We start from the raw sequence: 20,878 nt of genomic DNA, 5'->3' as shown, positions 1-20,878 counted from the left end.
AAAGAATTCTTTGATGTCATAGAATGGATGATCTGACAGCCAGCTGTACCACTTAATTTTAAAAGAATTTGTATCCACAGACTGAACATGAATTGGCAGTTTATTGAACATTTTGAGTGGGTTAACTTTGTGGGAATTTCCTGTTCTCGCTAATCTGTGGCGCGGTATGTCTAAATTACCGTTCGCCCTGGTGTTGTGTTCGTGTATTTCCTTTCTGGCAATAAATTCTGAAATATTATTTTTAATATAGAGTACAGACACATAGATGTATAAATTTATAATTGTAAGTATTCTGAGTCTGGAGAAAAGAGGACGACAGTGCTCCCTATGACCTCTTTTACATATTATACGTATGACTTTTTTTTGTAATTTCAATACGTTTTTGATGTGAGGGGAGTGCCCCCATATAATAACACCATATGAAATATGTGACTGGAATAGCCCAAAGTATGTCACCCTGAGGTACTCCAAGCTCACTACCTCTCTTAGTTTCAAGAGAAGATATGCCACCCGAGATATTTTTTCACATACATGATTGCCATGTTCCTCCCAATATAGTTTTGAGTCAATGTGAATACCTAAGAGTTTTACTGACTTATTGCCTACTTCATTTGATGTTCCCATTAAAAGTTGTTGTGTTTTGTCAGGGTTGCATAGGAGCTTATTGGCTGCAAACCAGTCCAGGGCCTTATCTAGTGTTTCTTTTGTTAGGTTATTCAGATCTGAAATGTTCTGATGTGTGGTAAGTAGTGTTGTATCGTCAGCATAACACACAACAGGGTGAGCTATATTTTTAGGTAAATCGTTAATAGCGACAATGAAGAAGAAGGGTCCAAGGATAGACCCTTGTGGTACACCTGTGCTGATTTCAGTGATGGAAGAATTTAAATTTCTGACTGAAACGAATTGTTTTCGGTTACTTAAATAAGAATTTATCACAGATAAAGTGCTCCCTCTCACCCCATAAAACTCTAGTTTCCCCAGTAGTATGTCAACAGGAATGCAATCGAAAGCTTTGCTTAGGTCACATAATACCAGTGATACCATGTTATTATTTTCAAAAGCTGTTAAGGTTTGGTCAATGATTTCCAAGATGGCCCCTGTTGTGTTCTTCCCCTTTCGAAAGCCAAACTGATTGTTACATAGGATATTGTGTTTTTCAAAGAAGTTGCTTATTTGTGTGTGTATCAGCGCCTCAAATACCTTTGAGAATATTGGAACAATGGAGACTGGTCTGTAGCTTTGGGGGAGATGTTTGTCTCCTTTTTTAAAAACTGGGACAACTTTTGATACCTTGAGTGCATCCGGAAAAACCCCAAATTCTACACATTTATTAAAAATATAAGCTAATGGTTTGGCGATTGAGTGTATTGTCTTTTTAATTATGTTATTTGATAACCAATAACAGTCCATACTTTTAGAACCTGAAAATTTGGATACAGCTTTTATAACATCAGCAGATGTGACAGCCCTCCATTGAAATGCCAGGTTAACAGGCAGTGGTGTTCCAACAAGGTTCATTGCAGATGAATTTGTTGCTTTGATACTGTTACTTATTTCTTTAACTGAGTTTAAAAAGTACTCGTTTAATTCTTCAGGATCAAGCAGTGCTGTTTCTGTGCGTTTCGGTGTATTCTCTTGTTTTATTATTTGCCAGGCTGCCTTGCATTTATTGGGAGCTCTTTCTATATAGTTCTCCACTGGTTGCTTTTTTGCCAGAAGTAGTTTGGCTTTATAGTATTTTTTGCATTTCAGATATGACCTATGAATGTTCACACTCTGTTCTGCCCCTTGGTCAGAAGCTTGTTTATGCATCTGGTACAGCATATGCAAGTTTCCTCTAATTTCTACTAGCTCTTGTGTGAACCAGTTCAGACTTTTCTTTTTCATTTCATTTGGATATCTTATTTTTTTTACTGGTGAGCAGGAATACCATAAATCTGTGTACTTTTTAAAGAAGTTACCAAAGCTAATTTCAGCTTCCCTTTTTCCAGATTGACAATTATATATAAAGTCCCAATCTGCACTTCCTAATCTATCAACAAACATATTTATGTACTCTTCCTTCTGTCTTCGTACCACTACTACTTTAGATTCTTCAGTCTTAACTGGCTGCCTCTTACAGAGGGTAAGGAGTAGTGGCTCATGATCTGCAAGTCCACTTCCTGCAAGTCTAACTGTAAAATCCTCCCTATGGAGATTCACAATAATATTGTCTATACAGGCATTCTTACGTGTGGCACAGTTATTTGTGCAATAGAGGTCTAATGATCTTAGCATATTCAAAAATGTCCTAGTAACTGGTCTTTGTGTGTTTACCATTTCTATGTTGAAATCACCACATATAGCAATTCTCGTTTTACTCTTCAATATTTTTTTAATTATTAATTCACATTTTTCAATAAACAAATTTACATCACCATCTGGCGACCTATATAGACTAACTACCACTATATTTTCATTCATTAGTTTTACACAACTAAACTCCCCATCTAGCTCTGAGGAGTATGTAGATACGTCAATTCTGGAAAACATTATTCCTTCTTTGACAAAAATTCCCGCCCCACCATTCTTTCTCTGTTTTCTACATATCATGTCTCCCACAACATACCCTTGGGGAATGAACATATTTACTTGTTCTTGTGTTAACCAGTGCTCAGATACACATATAACATCTACATGCTCAGTGTTACATAAATGTTCTAATTCTAAAATTTTATTTCTAATACAACGTATGTTAACTTGTAGAAAAGTAAGCAGTTTGTCTCTGTCTGTATTCCTCTGAGAGCTATTTGACTTTATATTTGAAGTTGTAGGTTCCGTTAATGTCTTTAATCTTGATGCACTGTGATCATGTGTCATCCACTTGATGACTCACTTGGTTAACTGCTTTCGTCTGTGAAACCACTGCTGATCCCACCAAAAATCCTGGTCCCTCGGTTGTGGTTTCTTTTTTCGGGTTGACTGCCGTACTCCACGTGTTGGTATTCTCATCCCTTGAGCTTGATTTGCTGTTCTTCTTTTTGCAAGTAGGTCTCTCTTCTTGTATGGTGCCTTCTTTCCTGCCACCTTATTTGCTGCTTCTTCAAACGTTTGCACTGTCCTCTTGGGTAAGTTTATTGCTTGAGTAATTGTCCTCTCCCCACAAACAGAGTTCACTTTTAAGGATTCTGTTGTTATTTGTGCTGGAGTTGTATCAATAACAATTCTCACTGATTCTTTATCTGAGACTTCATTATCCTTCCATTTAAGTTCTATTGCTGTTTTGTACACTTTCCTGTTTGTTTCCACTGATTCATAAATCCTTGTGGCAATTAGTTCTTTACCAGTTGCATTAAGGTGTTGTCCATGTGCTGTATAAAGTTCCTTGTTACTAGGAGTATCAATAAAATAAGTGTTATGGAATCCTTTCACTATTTTTTTTAGCTTTCTGTTTGCAGATTGAATTTCTTGGTTTACACAAGACCATTCAGGCAGGTCATGTCTATGTGGTACACCAACTACAATCACTTTTGTATTTGTATTTTGTAATGCTGACAAGGCTTTATGTAGTGAACGAATTGCCAACTTGGTTTCATTCTTTGCCACATCGTTAGCCCCTGCCCAGATAACTGCAAAATCTTCACTTGTCAACTTATGGAGGTCATTGCATTTTTTTAGTATTACACTAGTGGGAGCACCTGGTATCACCTTCCCTTCAACATCATATTTATTTGAAGCTAAGTTTAAAATGTTTCTTGCACAGTCTCTGCCATGGCTATCTGAGGCAACGAATATTTTGGGTCTCCTATTCACTGACTGACTCTCAGGAGCAAAGGTTTGCATTTTCATTGCTGCACCCATAGATTGATTTCCTTTTTGAACTGCGTTCTGTGTTGTGGTATGCACACTGTGTTGTGAATCGTGATTTATGTTGGGTGCATCAAATCTGTAGTTTTTGCACATTTCTATCTTGCCTGATTCTCGCTTCTGTAGTTCGTTTGTTAGCAAACATATAATTGTTTTCGAATACTTAAGTTCCTTTCTTACTATTCTGAGTTCATTCTGTAACTTTTCGCACACACACGTTTTTAACGGGTCTGTTTTGCTTTCGTCCATATCGTCACCATCAGTACGAAAACAATCACTGCATTTCCAGCTTTTCACTCTATTCGTTGAATTTACACACGAGTAATGGAATTTACTGTTACAATTTACACAACACACGCCTTTTCTTGCTGTTTTGTTACAGGAACACGGTTTATTCCACGCTTCCTCACTTGTTTCGTAAATAGAATTCAAATTTTCCGAACTGGTCGCGGCCATTGTCCACTAGTTAGTTTCAAAGTACAATATGTCCCTGTTCTTTCAACAGATCGCCGTATTTTTAGTTACTCACCGAGAACAATTACTAATCCGCATACACACACCATAAAATGTTTAACTTAAGCTCGTTAAACGATCAAAGTAACTTATTTTGTTCACACATTTATCAGAACACACTATACAGCCATTCCAAAGACAGTACCTACTGCAACCTACATCATTCTGAATCTGCTTAGTGTATTCATCTCTTGGTCTCCCTCTACGATTTTTACCCTCCACGCTGCCCTCCAATGCTAAATTTGTGATCCCTTGATGCCTCAAAACATGTCCTACCAACCGATCCCTTCTTCTAGTCAAGTTGTGCCACAAACTTCTCTTCTCCCCAATCCTATTCAATACCTTCTCATTAGTTATGTGATCTACCCACCTTATCTTCATCATTCTTCTGTAGCACCACATTTCGAAAGCTTCTATTCTCTTCTTGTCCAAAGTATTTATCGTCCATGTTTCACTTCCATACATGGCTACACTCCATACAAAAACTTTCAGAAACGACTTCCTGACACTTAAATCTATACTCGATGATAACAAATTTTTCTTCTTCAGAAACGCTTTCCTTGCCATTGCCAGTCTACATTTTATATCCTCTCTACTTCAACCATCATCAGTTATTTTACTCCCTAAATAGCAAAACTCCTCTACTACTTTAAGTGTCTCATTTCCTAATCTAATCCCCTCAGCATCACCCGATTTAATTTGACTACATTCCATTATCCTCGTTTTGCTTTTGTTGATGTTCATCTTACATCCTCCTTTCAAGACACTGTCCATTCCGTTCAACTGCTCTTCCAAGTCCTTTGCTGTCTCTGACAGAATTACAATGTCATCGGCAAACCTCAAAGTTTTTACTTCTTCTCCATGAATTTTAATACCTACTCCGAATTTTTCTTTTGTTTCCTTTACTGCTTGCTCAATATACAGATTGAATAACATCGGGGAGAGGCTACAGCCCTGTCTCACTCCTTTCCCAACCACTGCTTCCCTTTCATGCCCCTCGACTCTTATAACTGCCATCTGGTTTCTGTACAAATTGTAAATAGCCTTTCGCTCCTTGTATTTTACCCCTGCCGCCTTCAGAATTTGAAAGAGAGTATTCCAGTTAACGTTGTCAAAAGCTTTCTCTAAGTCTACAAATGCTAGAAACGTAGGTTTGCCTTTTCTTAATCTTTCTTCTAAGATAAGTCGTAAGGTTAGTATTGCCTCACGTGTTCCAACATTTCTACAGAATCCAAACTGATCTTCCCCGAGGTCCACTTCTACCAGTTTTTCCATTCGTCTGTAAAGAATTGGCGTTAGTATTTTGCAGCTGTGACTTATTAAACTGATAGTTCGGTAATTTTCAGATCTGTCAACACCCGCTTTCTTTGGGATTGGAATTATTATATTCTTCTTGAAGTCTGTGGGTATTTCGCCTGTCTCATACATCTTGCTCACCAGATGGTAGAGTTTTGTCATGACTGGCTCTCCCAAGGCCATCAGTAGTTCTAGTGGAATGTTGTCTACTCCCGGGGCCTTGTTTCAACTCAGGTCTTTCAGTGCTCTGTCAAACTCTTCACGCAGTATCTTATCTCCCATTTCATCTTCATCTACATCCTCTTCCATTTCCATAACATTGTCCTCAAGTACATCGCCCTTGTATAAACCCTCTATATACTCCTTCCACCTTTCTGCCTTCCCTTCTTTGCTTAGAACTGGGTTGCCATCTGAGCTCTTGATATTCATACAAGTGGTTCTCTTCTCTCCAAAGGTCTCTTTAATTTTCCTGTAGGCAGTATCTATCTTACCCCTAGTGAGACAAGCCTCTACATCCTTACATTTGTCCTCTAGCCATCCCTGCTTAGCCATTTTGCACTTCCTGTCGATCTCATTTTTGAGACGCTTGTATTCCTTTTTTCCTGCTTCACTTGCTGCATTTTTATATTTTCTCGTTTCATCAATTAAATTCAATATTTCTTCTGTTACCCAAGGATTTCTATTAGCCCTCGTCTTTTTACCTACTTGATCGTCTGCTGCCTTCACTACTTCATCCCTCAGAGCTACCCATTCTTCTTCTACTGTATTTCTTTCCCCCATTCCTGTCAATTGTTCCCTTATGCTCTCCCTGAAACTCTCTAAAACCTCTGGTTCTTTCAGTTTATCCAGGTCCCATCTCCTTAAATTCCCACCTTTTTGCAGTTTCTTCAGTTTCAATCTGCAGTTCATAACCAATAGATTGTGGTCAGAATCCACATCTGCCTCTGGAAATGTCTTACAATTTAAAACTTGGTTCCTAAATCTCTGTCTTACCATTATATAATCTATCTGATACCTTTTAGTATCTCCAGGATTCTTCCAGGTATACAACCTTCTTTTATGATTCTTGAACCAAGTGTTAGCTATGATTAAGTTATGCTCTGTGCAAAATTCTACAAGGCGGCTTCCTCTTTCATTTCTTCCCCCCAATCCATATTCACCCACTATGTTTCCTTCTCTCCCTTTTCCTACTGACGAATTCCAGTCACCCATGACTATTAAATTTTCGTCTCCCTTCACTACCTGAATAATTTCTTTTATCTCGTCATACATTTAATCAATTTCTTCATCATCTGCAGAGCTAGTTGGCATATAAACTTGTACTACTGTAGTAGGCATGGGCTTTGTGTCTATCTTGGCCACAATAATGCGTTCACTATGCTGTTTGTAGTAGCTAACCCGCACTCCTATTTTTTTATTCATTATGAAACCTACTCCTGCATTACCCCTATTTGATTTTGTATTTATAAATCTGTAATCACCTGACCAAAAGTCTTGTTCCTCCTGCCACCGAACTTCACTAATTCCCACTATATCTAACTTTAAACTATCCATTTCCCTTTTTAAATTTTCTAACCTACCTGCCCGAGTAAGGGATCTGACATTCCACGCGCCGATCCGTAGAATGCCAGTTTTCTTTCTCCTGATAACAACGTCCTCTTGAGTAGTCCCTGCCCGGAGATCCGAATGGGGGACTATTTTACCTCCGGAATATTTTACCCAAGAGGACACCATCATCATTTAATTATACAGTAAAGCTGCATGTCCTCGGGAAAAATTACGGCTGCAGTTTCCCCTTGCTTTCAGCCGTTCGCAGTACCAGCACAGCAAGGCCGTTTTGCTTAATGTTACAAGGCCAGATCAGTCAATCATCGAGACTGTTGCCCCTGCAACTACTGAAAAGGCTGCTGCCCCTCTTCAGGAACCACATGTTTGTTTGGCTTCTCAACAGATACCCCTCTGTTGTGGTTGCACCTACGGTACGGCCATCTGTATCGCTGAGGCACGCAAGCCTCCCCACCAACGGCAAGGTCCATGGTTCATGGGGGAAGGCTTCTACCAGTACCAAACACAAATACTCACCTTCTTCAACTAACTCACAACTTTTCATGCCATCAGAACAAAGGTGATACATTACAAAGAGTTTAACACTTGATGGAAATATTGATCTATGGTAACATTTACGTAAATGACAATATCTTTATCATACATATATTTTGTAAAATAAAAAAGATCAGGTAAAATTTTTTAGTATTGAGAGGCTCTAATCGCACATCTGTGTCACCATCTACCCCTGTTCAGAAGTCACAAAGGGAAAGCTTCGTTTCATGTTCAAACAGAAACTGGTTTCATCACTGAAGAAAATGTAAGCTTCAATGTTCTGCTGGTGTGTGCATTTTTCTTCAAACCATCCAAAGAACTGCACCCACCTGTCAGCATCATCACCATGAAGTTATTTCACAAAGTGGATTCGACCGGGATGGAAATGGTTAGAGGACAGCATTCTGGATATGGACGCCTGGCTGATGCCATGCCATGTTCCTTGTTGACATTAGGTAGTACAGCTGCTGATTGTGTAACCCTAATTGCTGTGCGTGGTCATTCAGAATGTCTTTTGTCATGTAAATGCCTGTAGACTTGAACCATTTGATCAAACAGCCAATCATTCTGTGATTAAGATAATGTTGGTTCTCCTGTTACTGCTTCCCACTGACTCATGCCTGCTGCATGGATGAGAACCATTTCAGTCTGCTCCTGACATAAGTAAATTGCTGTATGAGTCACTACAATGTAGAACAGCACCACTACACAGTTGTGATAATTGATGTCCCTTTAATAGCCTCCATCAGAGTGCATTAATCAACTGCTCACAACCAGCCACATTGTACTATGCACTGCACTAACTAACTACTTTTGGCAGTGTGGTTGTGGTGGGTCGTTCCTCTGGTTGTAGTTTTTGATGTCTCTACTAATACCAAATTTATCCTATGAGACATTACTTTTGAATCACTCTGTATATTTCATTATATTAATATGTTTATTACATAATACATATAATGAATTAATTTGTTTTGTACATAGATTCTTGTATGTACCTACCACAGAGCTGTATAGCATAATGCACCTGCCCCCAGACACATTGTTAGACACAGTGCAACTGCTGCAGGTATCCTGAGATAAGAAGCTAGCACTAAAAGTGCAGCCTGTATGGTAAACGATCCACAAAGAAACAACTTTCGCAACTGTAAACACAAATTTTTATCAGTTAAGCATTCACAATACAAACAGTACACATGCAAAAAAACTAGTAGTTTTATTTCCTGCCACTAAAGTATGCTGACTGTATTATAAACTAAGTACAAATTAACAAAATGAAAGAATTCACTGAACATTATTTCCATTTTTCAAAATCTAGTAAAATGTTAATGTTTTTTCTAATATGCACAAATGTTTATGTAAATACATAAAATTTATCTGATGTGTATGTGTGTGGCACCACCTTGGTATAACAGAGTGTGCCACTTCACAGCTACACATTATGGTGTAGATATGTATACAGAGTGTACATAAAGTCCAACAACACTTTCAATTATTTATTGTACAAGAACTAAACATTTTACAGATGTCATACATATTGCATTTTGAAGAGAAACTCTGAAAGTTTTTTTTTACAATCTTTCAATATGCGAACCATGAGTGACCTGGCAGATACAGTAATCAAATTCTTGCCATACCTGTCCCAGCATGGAATTGTTGACTATGGAAGTCACTTCCCATATTCTCTCCCAAAGCTCTGCTATATCACATGGTAGAGGCAATATACACACCAGATCTTTAATGTGTCCCCATAGAAAAAGTCACACGGTGTGAGATCTGGTGATCGGGGAGGCCATTTCATGAAACAGCTGTCCCCTTCTGTAGCACGGCCCATCCATTGATGCAGCAGCTCAGTGTTCAGGTACCCACGACCTTCACGCTGAAAATGGGGTGGAGCCCCATCCTGCTGAAAGATGAACGGAGAGTTCGATTGCATTTCAGGCATCAGCCATTGCTCAAAAATCCAAGTAGGGATATCCAGTGAGAGTGCTCTCAGTGAAGTGCTCTCACACTTGAACTTGCCATGATTGCAACTAGCGCTCACTATCAGCAAATTACCAAACTAATCTGTGGCAGTATACATGAAAAAAAGACTTTCATGGTTTCACTTTAAAATGACATATGTATGATATCTGTAAAATGTTTGATTCTTGTGCAATAAATAATTGAAAGTGTTCCTGCACTTTATGTATACCCTGTATATGTCTCAAAGAACTAAATTACTGTGTTAGATCAAGAATTTAGTCACATATCAAAGTGCAGTAAAATCTACATTTATTTTGCCTTTCAGTGCAGTAATCCTTTGAAACTGCAGTGAAATCAGTAAATATAATATAATCATTCATCACTGAATTGATGATATGTAGCTCAATCTCACTGTTGAAAGAAAATTAACTGACAGAGACTGGATGACAGGCTTTGAGTCTTTTGTGTTTTTTTTTTTTTTATACTGTCTTAGAATTCTACCCATGCCCAGAACCTGTACTCTCCTTTCCCTTGCATTCTTCTTCCCTCATACATACCTCTTCCTCACCTTCTCCTCTCCCTGTTCATCTGCCCTGTCCTCTTCTCATTTTGCTCCCCTTTCTACCTCCTTTCTCTGTCTCTCCATTTTCCTTCTCCCTCCTCTCACTCATCCCTCTTTCCTTGACTCCACTGACCCACCTTCCCCCTCTCCTCTCTCTCTCTCTCTCTCTCTCTCTCTCTCTCTCTCTCTCTCTCTCTCTCTCTCTCTCTCTCACACACACACACACACACACACACACTTTTCTTGTATAGTTCTCTCTCAGTCTTCTCTTCATCTCACTTCATTCTCTTTTCCTGTCTCCATAAGCTTCCCTCTCCCCTAGCACATCTCCTCCTTTACTTTACCCTACCCGCTCCAACCCTATAGTGTATGAAAGGGTCGTATCCTAAATCTACATATGTTAACAATTGGTGGTTGAGCAGTATATTGATTTTTATATTACTGTGTATGTGAATGAAATCTAAGGCTGCAAGAACTCAGTACCAGCACACTTCCTCCTCTTCTCAAGAAGCACCAAGATGGCTGCTGATTTCATTATGTCCATGTTACTGTCACTGTTTTCTATAAAAACTATGGAAGGGATTGCATCTTAAACCAGAGAACTAGTGAAAATTCTAGTTGACAAAAACTGTATGCAACCACCTCCTCTTCAGTTACTTTCTGAGAAATAAAATTATTCTTACCTGATTGTCTACCCACCTCATTAAATGAGTCATTTTCAACCTGTTGGTGTATTCCCTTTTACACATATACATCATACACAGAGAAATACGTGCAATAGTGAATTACTTAAGTTTAGCACCAGAAATAATCACATTATTTTACATTACATATGCTACAGGTTTATAAATAAAAAATTGTCCTTAGAATATTATTGATAAAGTAACTTGATGGGATGTAGTACCTTACTTCTCCAGACTAATCAGCTGGTTTGCTTTGATTGTAAATACCATATTGACTGCTTTGACTGTCAAATATCTCTTGTTTTGACTCTCTCTTATTTGATCTTACATCTTCTGGAGCATCATTTTCTAATATAAACATTTTTTTTATTATTTATTATCCCCCCCTCTTTCTTTTCCATATCCTTTTCCCCTTTTCTAATTTTGTGCTACACCCTTGATTAATGTATCTTTTTTTTCTTCCATTTCCTCTTTATGTATGCTGCTTTTAAACATTTGATATACGCCCTTTTCTAGCCTACTGATTCTTTCTATGGAAGAGGATCAGAAAGTAATGCATAATTTTCCCCCTGGTACCACAGCTGGAATGTTGAAATTTCATGATGCTATTGTTTGAAATTAGCACTAGAGAGGGTATTTTGTTTTCATGTGCAGCTCTAGTGAGAGAAGCCTGAACTATGAAACAAATATATGCACACATTACTGTCATCAGCTTGTGAATAGCAGTGAAGTATAGTTTAATATTTGTGGTCTAAAGGGAATAAATTAAATGAAATTCACAGAGAGAAGCATGGCATGTATGAGTACAATTGTAAGTACTGTAGCAATTTCTCCATGTACTGTGCATTCTTCCAAAAGGGCCATGTGAACCTTAGTGATTCGCCATGCTTCAGGTGGCTGGTAACAGCTGCAACCCTCACATTGAGGCAGCTACTTCGAATGAATGGTGTGTGCAATTGCAGACCTTATTGCACCAGTTCAACACTTCCTATGGTGCGATATATGGTACTGTTCGTGACAAACTGAAATTTTGTAAAGTTAGTGCTCACTGGGTACCTACAAACCTAACAGACAACCAAAAGGACCAGACAATGATGACAAGCATGGATCACTTCACATGTTATGCAGCAGAAGGGCATGGCTTTATGAAAGGAACAGTCACTGGTGACGAGTCGTGGGTGTACCACTACATGCTGAAACACAGCAGGACTCTGTGGAGTGGAAACATGCTGGTTTCCCAGAAAAAAAAAGAGAAAAAAAACATCAAAGTGACTGAATCTGCTAGGAAAGTCCTTGTAACAGTTTTCTGGGATATGCATGGCATGTTATTGGTGAACTTTGCTGAAACAGGACAACTGTGAATGCTGCAGCCTGCATTAAAACTTTGGCTAAGTTGCATCATGTCCTTCATGAGAAACATCACAACATTGATACTGACAGTGTCAAACTTCTTCATGACAGTGCTTGCCCCCATAGTGCTACTCCTGTTCATGAGAAAATTGTCAAATTTGGGTCCAAGTTGCGCCATTGTCCACCATACAGCATCGATCATCAGACTTTTGTCTGTTTAGTACCAAGAAGAAATTCCTGACTGATCAATGCTTTATGACAGATGTGAAAGTGAAATCAGCAGCCTGCAAATGGCTATACTGCAACCAAACAGACTTCAGATTTCTACAAACAGTGTGTATTCAAATTGGTACCACAATGGGAAAAATGTTTTGAGAATGTTGGTGACTATGTAGAAAAGGAGGTAAAATATATAAGTTCATTTGAGATTTTTAATTTTTTTTTTTTTTTTTACATATTAAACTTTTTGATAGTAAAATTATTGTGTGTTATTTTCTAAGCTTCCCTTGTATATTACTGTTTCTTGTGTCTGTACTTCTCATCCCAGTTGGATGCACTTTTATCTCTGAAAAATCTGCTGCCATCACTACAAGAGAAATGTCCTAGTTTTCTGGAGTTCTAATTGTTGGTTAGTATTTTAAATTGTTAAGTTTAATGAGCAGTTTTCTATTTTATCTCTTTTATCATGACATTTAGATGTTTTATCATACTGTAGGGATGCACTAGTATGCATTTGTGTCTGCTGCTTGTCTGCCCTAGCAGACAATCACGTGGTCTGGCAGCCACAGTCAGGCAGATTCAGTGCCCTAAGAGACTGGCTGATAATACTGGCTGCATCGGAGATGCAGCATATGCATGTAGTATTTTCATCAGAGGAATGCGCTGGCATGCAGCCCCTACAGTTCCTCCAGCATCTCTGCCCACTTGCAGAGCCTGTGATCGTTCCCAAAACACTATCACTTGCAAATTGGTTCCCACATCTGCACCTCACAATCCACGTGGTGTTAGCCACACATGACTATACAAATGAGGATGTGGCGGCCGTTGTGGTGGACAGCCTTTTTGAATCACAAGCCCCCACACTGTCACCACCACTACGCCGTGTCACAATGCCCTCTGCACTATTTCCCACAAGGACAGGCCACATCAACGCCCAAGCACTCCAAATGCCATGAACCCTCCATGGACTTAGTGAGCTTACAGTTCACATGACTGGCAAAATCCTGCCCCATGCTGTGCCTGCCCCATCTGACAATGTCTATGGCTGCCAGTGCACATCCCCCTCTCCCAGACAGCTAGTGATGGCTGGGATGTTTGACATCTAGGGTGCCAGTGATCTTTACTGGAACCAAAAAAGAACTGGCAGTGATGCTGGAAACTGCCAGTCACCATGTGCATGGTCCCCAAACACCAGTAGTGGCCAGCATTAGGTGCTCCTGGCTGCTCCACTATTTCTCAGCACCTGTTTGTCCATAATTGTTGGAGTTCTTCCTCTCCAACAACCCTACCATCTTGACTCTGACTCTAATCTCTTCATCCATCCCTGGAAACTGTTACCCTCATCAGGCTTCACCTCCACACTGTGACAGGCCTGACTACAACCACCCCCTGTCCCCACTGGCAGTACAGTGGGGTGTTGCTACCACACCTGACTCACAACATGATATCACAGAGGCCACTGCATGCCATGCTGCCATCTCTACCATCACCAGCAGACCCAGTCCTGATCACACTGCACTGCTGCCCTGGGTGCATCCACTGCGTCCATCAACCAACCCTCTCCTCCTCGCAGGGGGTGAGCTGTGTGATGACGGGGTGAGCTGTGTGATGACTCACAGCTATGCATTTGTGCCCACCACCCATCTGCCCTAACATATGACATGTGACCCAGGAAGCAGTAAGCATCCAAGGAAAAGACTTTTCTCTGCAATGCACCTGTTTGTTGCAGCACCTGGCTTTTACCTGAAAAGCATGTTATAGGAAGTGCTCACAACTCCCAACACTTCCTGCACTGATGCTGAGCTGTCCACATGATGAGTGAAGTTATTGAATGTTTCTTACACGTTCAAGTTACTAATTTATAAGAACTTTACAGTTTGTTGTAGCAGTACAAAATAAATGTATGTCCCATGACATCAAAGGTGAGTCAGTTTTGTGTGCCTACGAAGCGAATAGCATTGCAGGCTTCCCTTGGTACTTATAGAGGCTAGTTGGCATAGGACTGTCATGATATTTTGGGGCAGTAATGATTCAGCACCACCTCACTGTGGCCTTTCTGACTGGAGTATCCGCTTCACAGAGTCCTTATGATATAGCAAGTGCAGTGTGATCTGACACCTCTGTGAATGAAGTAACCAGCTGCGGTATCAAGCATGCAGCCGTTAAGAGACAAAATCCTAAAACTGAGAGATAAGTTTGCCTATGGACCATGAGTTCATTATTGTGTCGTGCTATAGCTTTGGTTATTGTACTTGTTTAGTCACTACATTTGTAAATTGTATATATATTTGCATTGTTCCTTTTTGTTACATTAGATACACTCACACTACTCATGTAAATCCAGTTGTTTGTGTCTTGCATAGTTCTTCAATTCCTATATTAAATTAGTCACATTTGTTGTATCACAACAATATTGATGATGTCCTGATCTTTCTGATGGATGATCGGCACTCGTGACATGTACTGGTAAACCAAATGGCCCTAGTTTCCTCTGTTCACAGACATTTTTAATGATAATTAAATCAAGACCCTACGCTGTCGACAGGCATTGATATACATCAGTGGGGACAGTTGAAAATGTGTGCCCCAACCGGGACTTGAACCCGGGATCTCCTGTTTACATGGCAGATGCTCTGTCCATCTAAGCCAACGAGGGCACAGAGGACAGTGCGACTGCAGGGACTTATCCCTTGCGCGCTCCCTGTAAGACCAACATTCCCAACTTACTGTCCACACACTATGTTCTTAGTGCCCCTGCATTTTTGTAAGTTTGTGTAACAGACTGTGATATTCCAATAAAGGAACTGTTTGAAGCTGAACATTCTTTCATGACACATATCCATGATGTACCATTCCCTTTTAGTCTGCTCGTGTAGCAATACTACTATACCTGCATGTCATATTCAGTTAGAGAAAAATTCCCCCATTATCCTCAATTTTTAATTTTTGCATATTTAATTTTCTTTCTACTTTTTTCGTTCTATTCTGGGGAGAAAAATGCAAATTTTGAAAGATTTTGCGTCTATAATTTTTGTAATAACCTATTTAGTTTCCATCATATTTTATTTCAGTATTTTTATGGTTCTTTATATCTTAAAATAGTTTTTCAACACCTTTCAGATCTAATTGATTACTTAACTCACCAGTGTGGGAGAAAGAACTTTCTTCTTATTTAAGTAGTCATACAAGTGACCTGAGATCTGAAGGACAATACACATCACTAAGTGGGGGAGAGCAGAAAGAAACCCCGTTTTCTGGAGATCAAAATTAAGAGTATCTGCAAAATAAATAGTAGGCCACATTAACAAAGATACATGTATAATAAATCAGTGTACTTTATTCTTTATTTATCATAATTTTAGACAACATACCACTCATAAAAGTAGGTAATTCTGTCAGAAACATGAAAAGTCCATAATTAGCTGCAAAATGTGATATGACAGTTGCAATGAATGGTGGTGATGAGAATATTTTAAGCCAAGGAGTTTTAATAGTCTGCAAAATAAAGAAACAATTTGAAATACTGTTTCAGTGAAAGTTGAAAAATACTTTTCATTTGTCAGCACATATTATTAATTTTCCTCTTTAGTCTAACGTGTTTTTGTGAATTATTGTGTACTAAAATATAGTTAAATTTTGAACTCTGTTCTTATGTCTCAGTGTTTCCATAGAGCCCCTCTCCATTCTGGTAGTGCAGAGCATAAGCGGGAGAGAGACTGTGCTTACAGCTCATCATCTTTGTAGAGAAGTGCTTGACTAACCATGCTGTGGCTGGGCTGGGAACCAGGCACAGGTGGATCATTTCTCATAGCTGTGTTATCCTACTGGAGGTTGAATGTCTCATTTATTGTTGTGGTATAACTGTTACACAGTGGAAGTAACTAGACTAATGTTGTGTCACAGTTCTCTAGGTGGTGTAATCACTGCAGTACAACATCATTGTGGTTATTGTTTACGTCTGTGTGTGGGTTGTTGTATTGTCATATTTACTAGGTGGGCATCTTGAGTTGCATCTGTGATTTGATGCGGACAGTGCATTTCATTGGCAGAGCTTGCATGGCATGTAGAGGAGCTGAAATGCAGACGGAACTAACGTAGACTTGGACCTGTGGGACAGGCTGCTTGCTATGTTCATTGACTGTTGCTGTGGAAAAGTGGTGTTCTCCCGGTCAGTGAAATTGAGCCAAGTCGCATCATCTCAGCGGCGGCCGGGTGAGGGCATGACAGCATAGCTGAATGCCATGGTGCATCAGCTTCAGTGTCTATGGTTGTGTGAAGTTGTGATACCTTGGCGTGGAGGTGAGCATGTCCTGATCAGTGAAGGTCAGCTGAATTCATGTGGGCAAGCTCTTGCTGTCGTGAGGTGAGCTGAGATCGCGGCAAGGCAAGATGACTGCCATTATTGGCCATGTCAGTTGCATGTTGTCGACTGTACGAAATGGTAGTGGAGTGGGAGGGAACACCTGAGCACTGTTCAGTGGGTTGAGAAGCATGATCATGGAGACATTGATTGAACAAGTGTGCCGTGGTTGTGGAAAGGGGATCATTTTGTGAGCACTGCACAACTAATTGGGTAGTGTGGAACTGTCTGGCACTGCTCTATATTTTTGTCCCTTGGAGATGCTGAATGCATCACTGCAGAGTACTTAACATGTCAAGTAGATATTCCTTGTCCAGGCAGGCTATTTCTTGGGTGCTGATGTAGGCAAAAACACTACATCTGGAATGCATTTTCGGTCAGTAGCCTTGTTTGAATACGTGTTTGTAGGTGTCAAAAGCAGTGTTCATGAGTTTTGTGGGTCACCAACAAAGGAACTTAGATACAAATAGGTGTAGAATATGTGATACACAACCTATATTTAGAGTAACAATGATTTTATATAAGTGTACACAGAACATCAGAATGTGATAGAGACACAGCATGCACTAAACTGTCAAGAGTCCACAAAGTTGCTCTAACTGGTCAGTGATGTTGCTGTTTCTACAAATTACTTTCAGTAATTATTATGAGCATCACAAGTACCACTATTAGCTTTACTGCTGGACTTACGGTTACATATAAAAGTAAATGAATATAAAACTGTTCATAATGAACTGCCACAACTTTAAAAAATGCAATATTATAGTTGCAGTTCCATGTTTGAATCCTGGTCTGGCACTCAGTTTTAATCTGGCAGGAAGTTTCAAATCAACTCACAATCCACTGGAGAGTGACAGTTCCTTATTGAAGTTTATAATGACTTATAAAATATTAGTTACAATCACTTGAAAGTAATGAGGATGCTATATGCTATTTGTGAATACCTTGACTTCCTCAAATAGCAAATTTTATGAGTAAGTATGTGTGGTCTTTGGTTAATATTCCACCTAACAATAAATGCATGTCAGAAAGACATGTTCAAACACCAAGACAGTTGTGGTTACAATCTTTTTTACAACGATCAACTTTTATTTGAGGCAGGAGCTCAAATATTACTCTGTAAGACATTTGTCCCTGAAGTTAACAGCAATTCTTAGGGAACAGACCTAAATGTTTGTTTGTGATAGCCCAATCAATAAACGTACGGAAACAATGATTCCTGTAAGATCTTTAAGATGGAAAATCAGGGATGGAATAACTTTGTGAATTAGGATAGACTGCTACTCACCAAATAAAGGAGGAGCTGAACAACAGACATGTACCTGTACATTTAAAAGTAGACTACTCAATATCTACTACTGGATGTCTTTTAGCTACCATACAAAGTCCTTCATCAGATGAAAGAAACACACACGTGGTTACACTGTGGCGATCAGCAATCTTGACTGGGGTGGGTAGATATTTATACATATTTTTACCTGTCTACCTCAACTACTGTGTTGTTACTTAGATAGAAAATAGATTCTACCCTCTCCCAATGGCCTAACCATCAAATTATCCATTTCAAGCTGCAACTCATCCTTCCACAATAGCCTATAACTATTCAAGTTCTGTTAGTACATGACTCTCATCAGCCTAGTCCTGCAAGACAGTATCACTCAGCCCCAAGCCTCCTTGAACTACCTCTTCTCCACTGTAAAATCCTTCTGCTCCACAGTCTCAAATATCTACATCTCATCTTCCAGATTCAAGTCCTTGTCCTCCAGGAAATCAGTATGTGCAACTCCAGCTCAGAAAACTGTCTGATCTAGTTACCTCATACTCGCACCTTTGACTACAACTATCCACCACCACCACCACTAAAAGACCCTTCATCAGATCTCCTGCACACTCCATTGTAGCCATCAAATCCTGTTTTGCAAACCTACTAAATCTGAAATACCATAAAAAAGTCACTCCCCCTTCCTGCAGGACACAGAGCCTAGACAAACACAAAACTCAGTTATGAACATGTCCTCCAAAAACCTCATTCCTACAGAAGTATCCATCCTTTGAAAAAGCCCACATTTTACCCACTCCCAAATTCAGTCACGCTGGGCCCACCAACACTACCAATCAGCCTCAACCCAAAACCAAAATTGAATCAGGCCTCATTAAGTTTACTCCTTCATTTAAGCACAGTTCACCTCTACTCAACTACAACCATCCCCTGACAAATTTGCAGAATTTCCTAACATCAAATATTCACTCATCATCATTCTCAAATCCTTCAACATGGAAACCAGCCTTGCATGCACAAGGAGGACTGCAATCCACCACCTTAAAAACTGATGTTTACATTATAATCCTACCTGACAATAAAGGCTTCAACACAGTTGTTCTGAACTGCAAGACTATGTGAATGAAGGCCTCCACCAGCTGTCGGACTGTCCATCTACTAGTCCAGTCACAGTAACCTCATTCCAGAAGCACAGCATGATCTCCAGTCCCTCCTAAAATCTATTGGTCAATGCCAGAACTTCTCCTCTTCTTACACCACCACTCCTAAAATACATAAACTCAACCACAATCACCCAGGACGTACCACTGTAGCTGTATACTGCACCTCCACAGAGAAAATCACTTGTCATTGCTGACCATTATGTTCAGCTGAATACTCGTAAACCTATCCTCCTGTACAGGATACACTAACCATTTCCCCTATCAACCCTGCATTGTTCCTGTCCCATTGCCACCCAGCACCTTGATCATCACTGTTTATGCCACCTACTTCTATATCAACATCCCCAACAACTATGGCCTCCCTGCTACTGAATGCTATCTATTACAATGCCCAGTTGATTCTAAACCCACAATCTCTTGCCTGGTCATCATGAACAGATGTATCCTAACCTGTAACTACCTTTCTTTTGAGGGCACCACGAACAAACAAATTCATGGTATGGCCATGGTCAATCACACGGCACTATTCTATGACAAACTATCAATGGGGTTTCTAGAGAAACCTTCCTAACCACCAGAATTCCAGACCCATCGCCTTCAGATTCAGTGAAAACATCTATGGACCGAGAGTGAAAACACACTATTAACACTCCGCCAGAACCTCAACTACTTCTCTCCCATTCATTCACTTCACCTGGCCCTCCTCAGCCCAACAACCCACTTTCTTTGACGTCAACAGAGATTTCAGAGCTGGCTTTATCAGTACCTCAGTCCACATTAAACCTACCAACCATTAACAATACCTCCATTTCGACAGTAGCCATGCATTCAACACCAAGAAGTACTTTGCATATGGTCTAGCCGCTCATGGCTGTTGCATCTGCAATGACGAGTTGTGCCTCTCCAAACATCTTTATATTTTTACAAAATTTGCTGCAAATAGTTTATTTCTTGTTGTTTTTATACAGGTACATAACAAGCTTGTTTTGGAATTTGTGCAATTTTCTAGTGTTCGTCATGGGTACTATAGGTCACATATTTACCATTTATAATAGAAATTTCAAATTATTATTTGACAGGTGTCAAATGACAGATCATTCCATTGATACATTATCTTTAGAAGTAAATTATATCTTCAAGATATATAATGCATTGTATAAAAAAAGTCATATAATGACCTTATGCAAGCTGAGGGAACAGCAGAGAAGAAGCTGTCGAAGTATATCAAGCGTCTTGTTGAGGCCCTCATAGACCAAAATTACCCTCCCCCACTGCCCAGAAATGGCTCTCTTCCACCTTGTCTCCCTAATCACCTAACATCCCCAACATATTCCATGACTAGCAAAAAAGGAGCATCCCTCTCATGACTCAGTACCACCTACAACAGCAACTGAATAAAGTTCTCCATCAGGGTTACAACTACTTCCCCTCGTGCTTTGAAATGGAGAGATACCCTTCCAACTGCTCCCAGTGTGGTAATCTGCTGCGCATCCAACATATACGGTATCCTTATCTGCCCCTATTTACTCCTGCTTGCAACCT

The 20,878-nt window shown here is 39.7% G+C and overlaps 1 protein-coding gene across 1 annotated transcript in view; it reads right to left on the bottom strand.

The window, feature by feature from the left end:
* Positions 1-20,878, bottom strand: part of LOC126235992 (sialin-like) — a 192,194-nt gene that overhangs the window by 5,892 nt on the left and 165,424 nt on the right. Inside the window, exons 7-9 of the mRNA XM_049944988.1 lie at positions 15,906-16,029; positions 15,678-15,811; positions 8,758-8,900 (exon numbers count right to left, since the gene is read on the bottom strand). Of these exons, the coding sequence (XP_049800945.1) occupies positions 8,758-8,900; positions 15,678-15,811; positions 15,906-16,029 (401 nt within the window). The remainder of the gene's footprint in view (positions 1-8,757; positions 8,901-15,677; positions 15,812-15,905; positions 16,030-20,878) is intronic.

Source organism: Schistocerca nitens, chromosome 2 (genome assembly GCF_023898315.1).
Source record: "Schistocerca nitens isolate TAMUIC-IGC-003100 chromosome 2, iqSchNite1.1, whole genome shotgun sequence".
NCBI classification, from domain to species: Eukaryota; Metazoa; Arthropoda; class Insecta; order Orthoptera; family Acrididae; genus Schistocerca; species Schistocerca nitens.
This window is presented reverse-complemented; position numbering and strand designations above follow the sequence as displayed.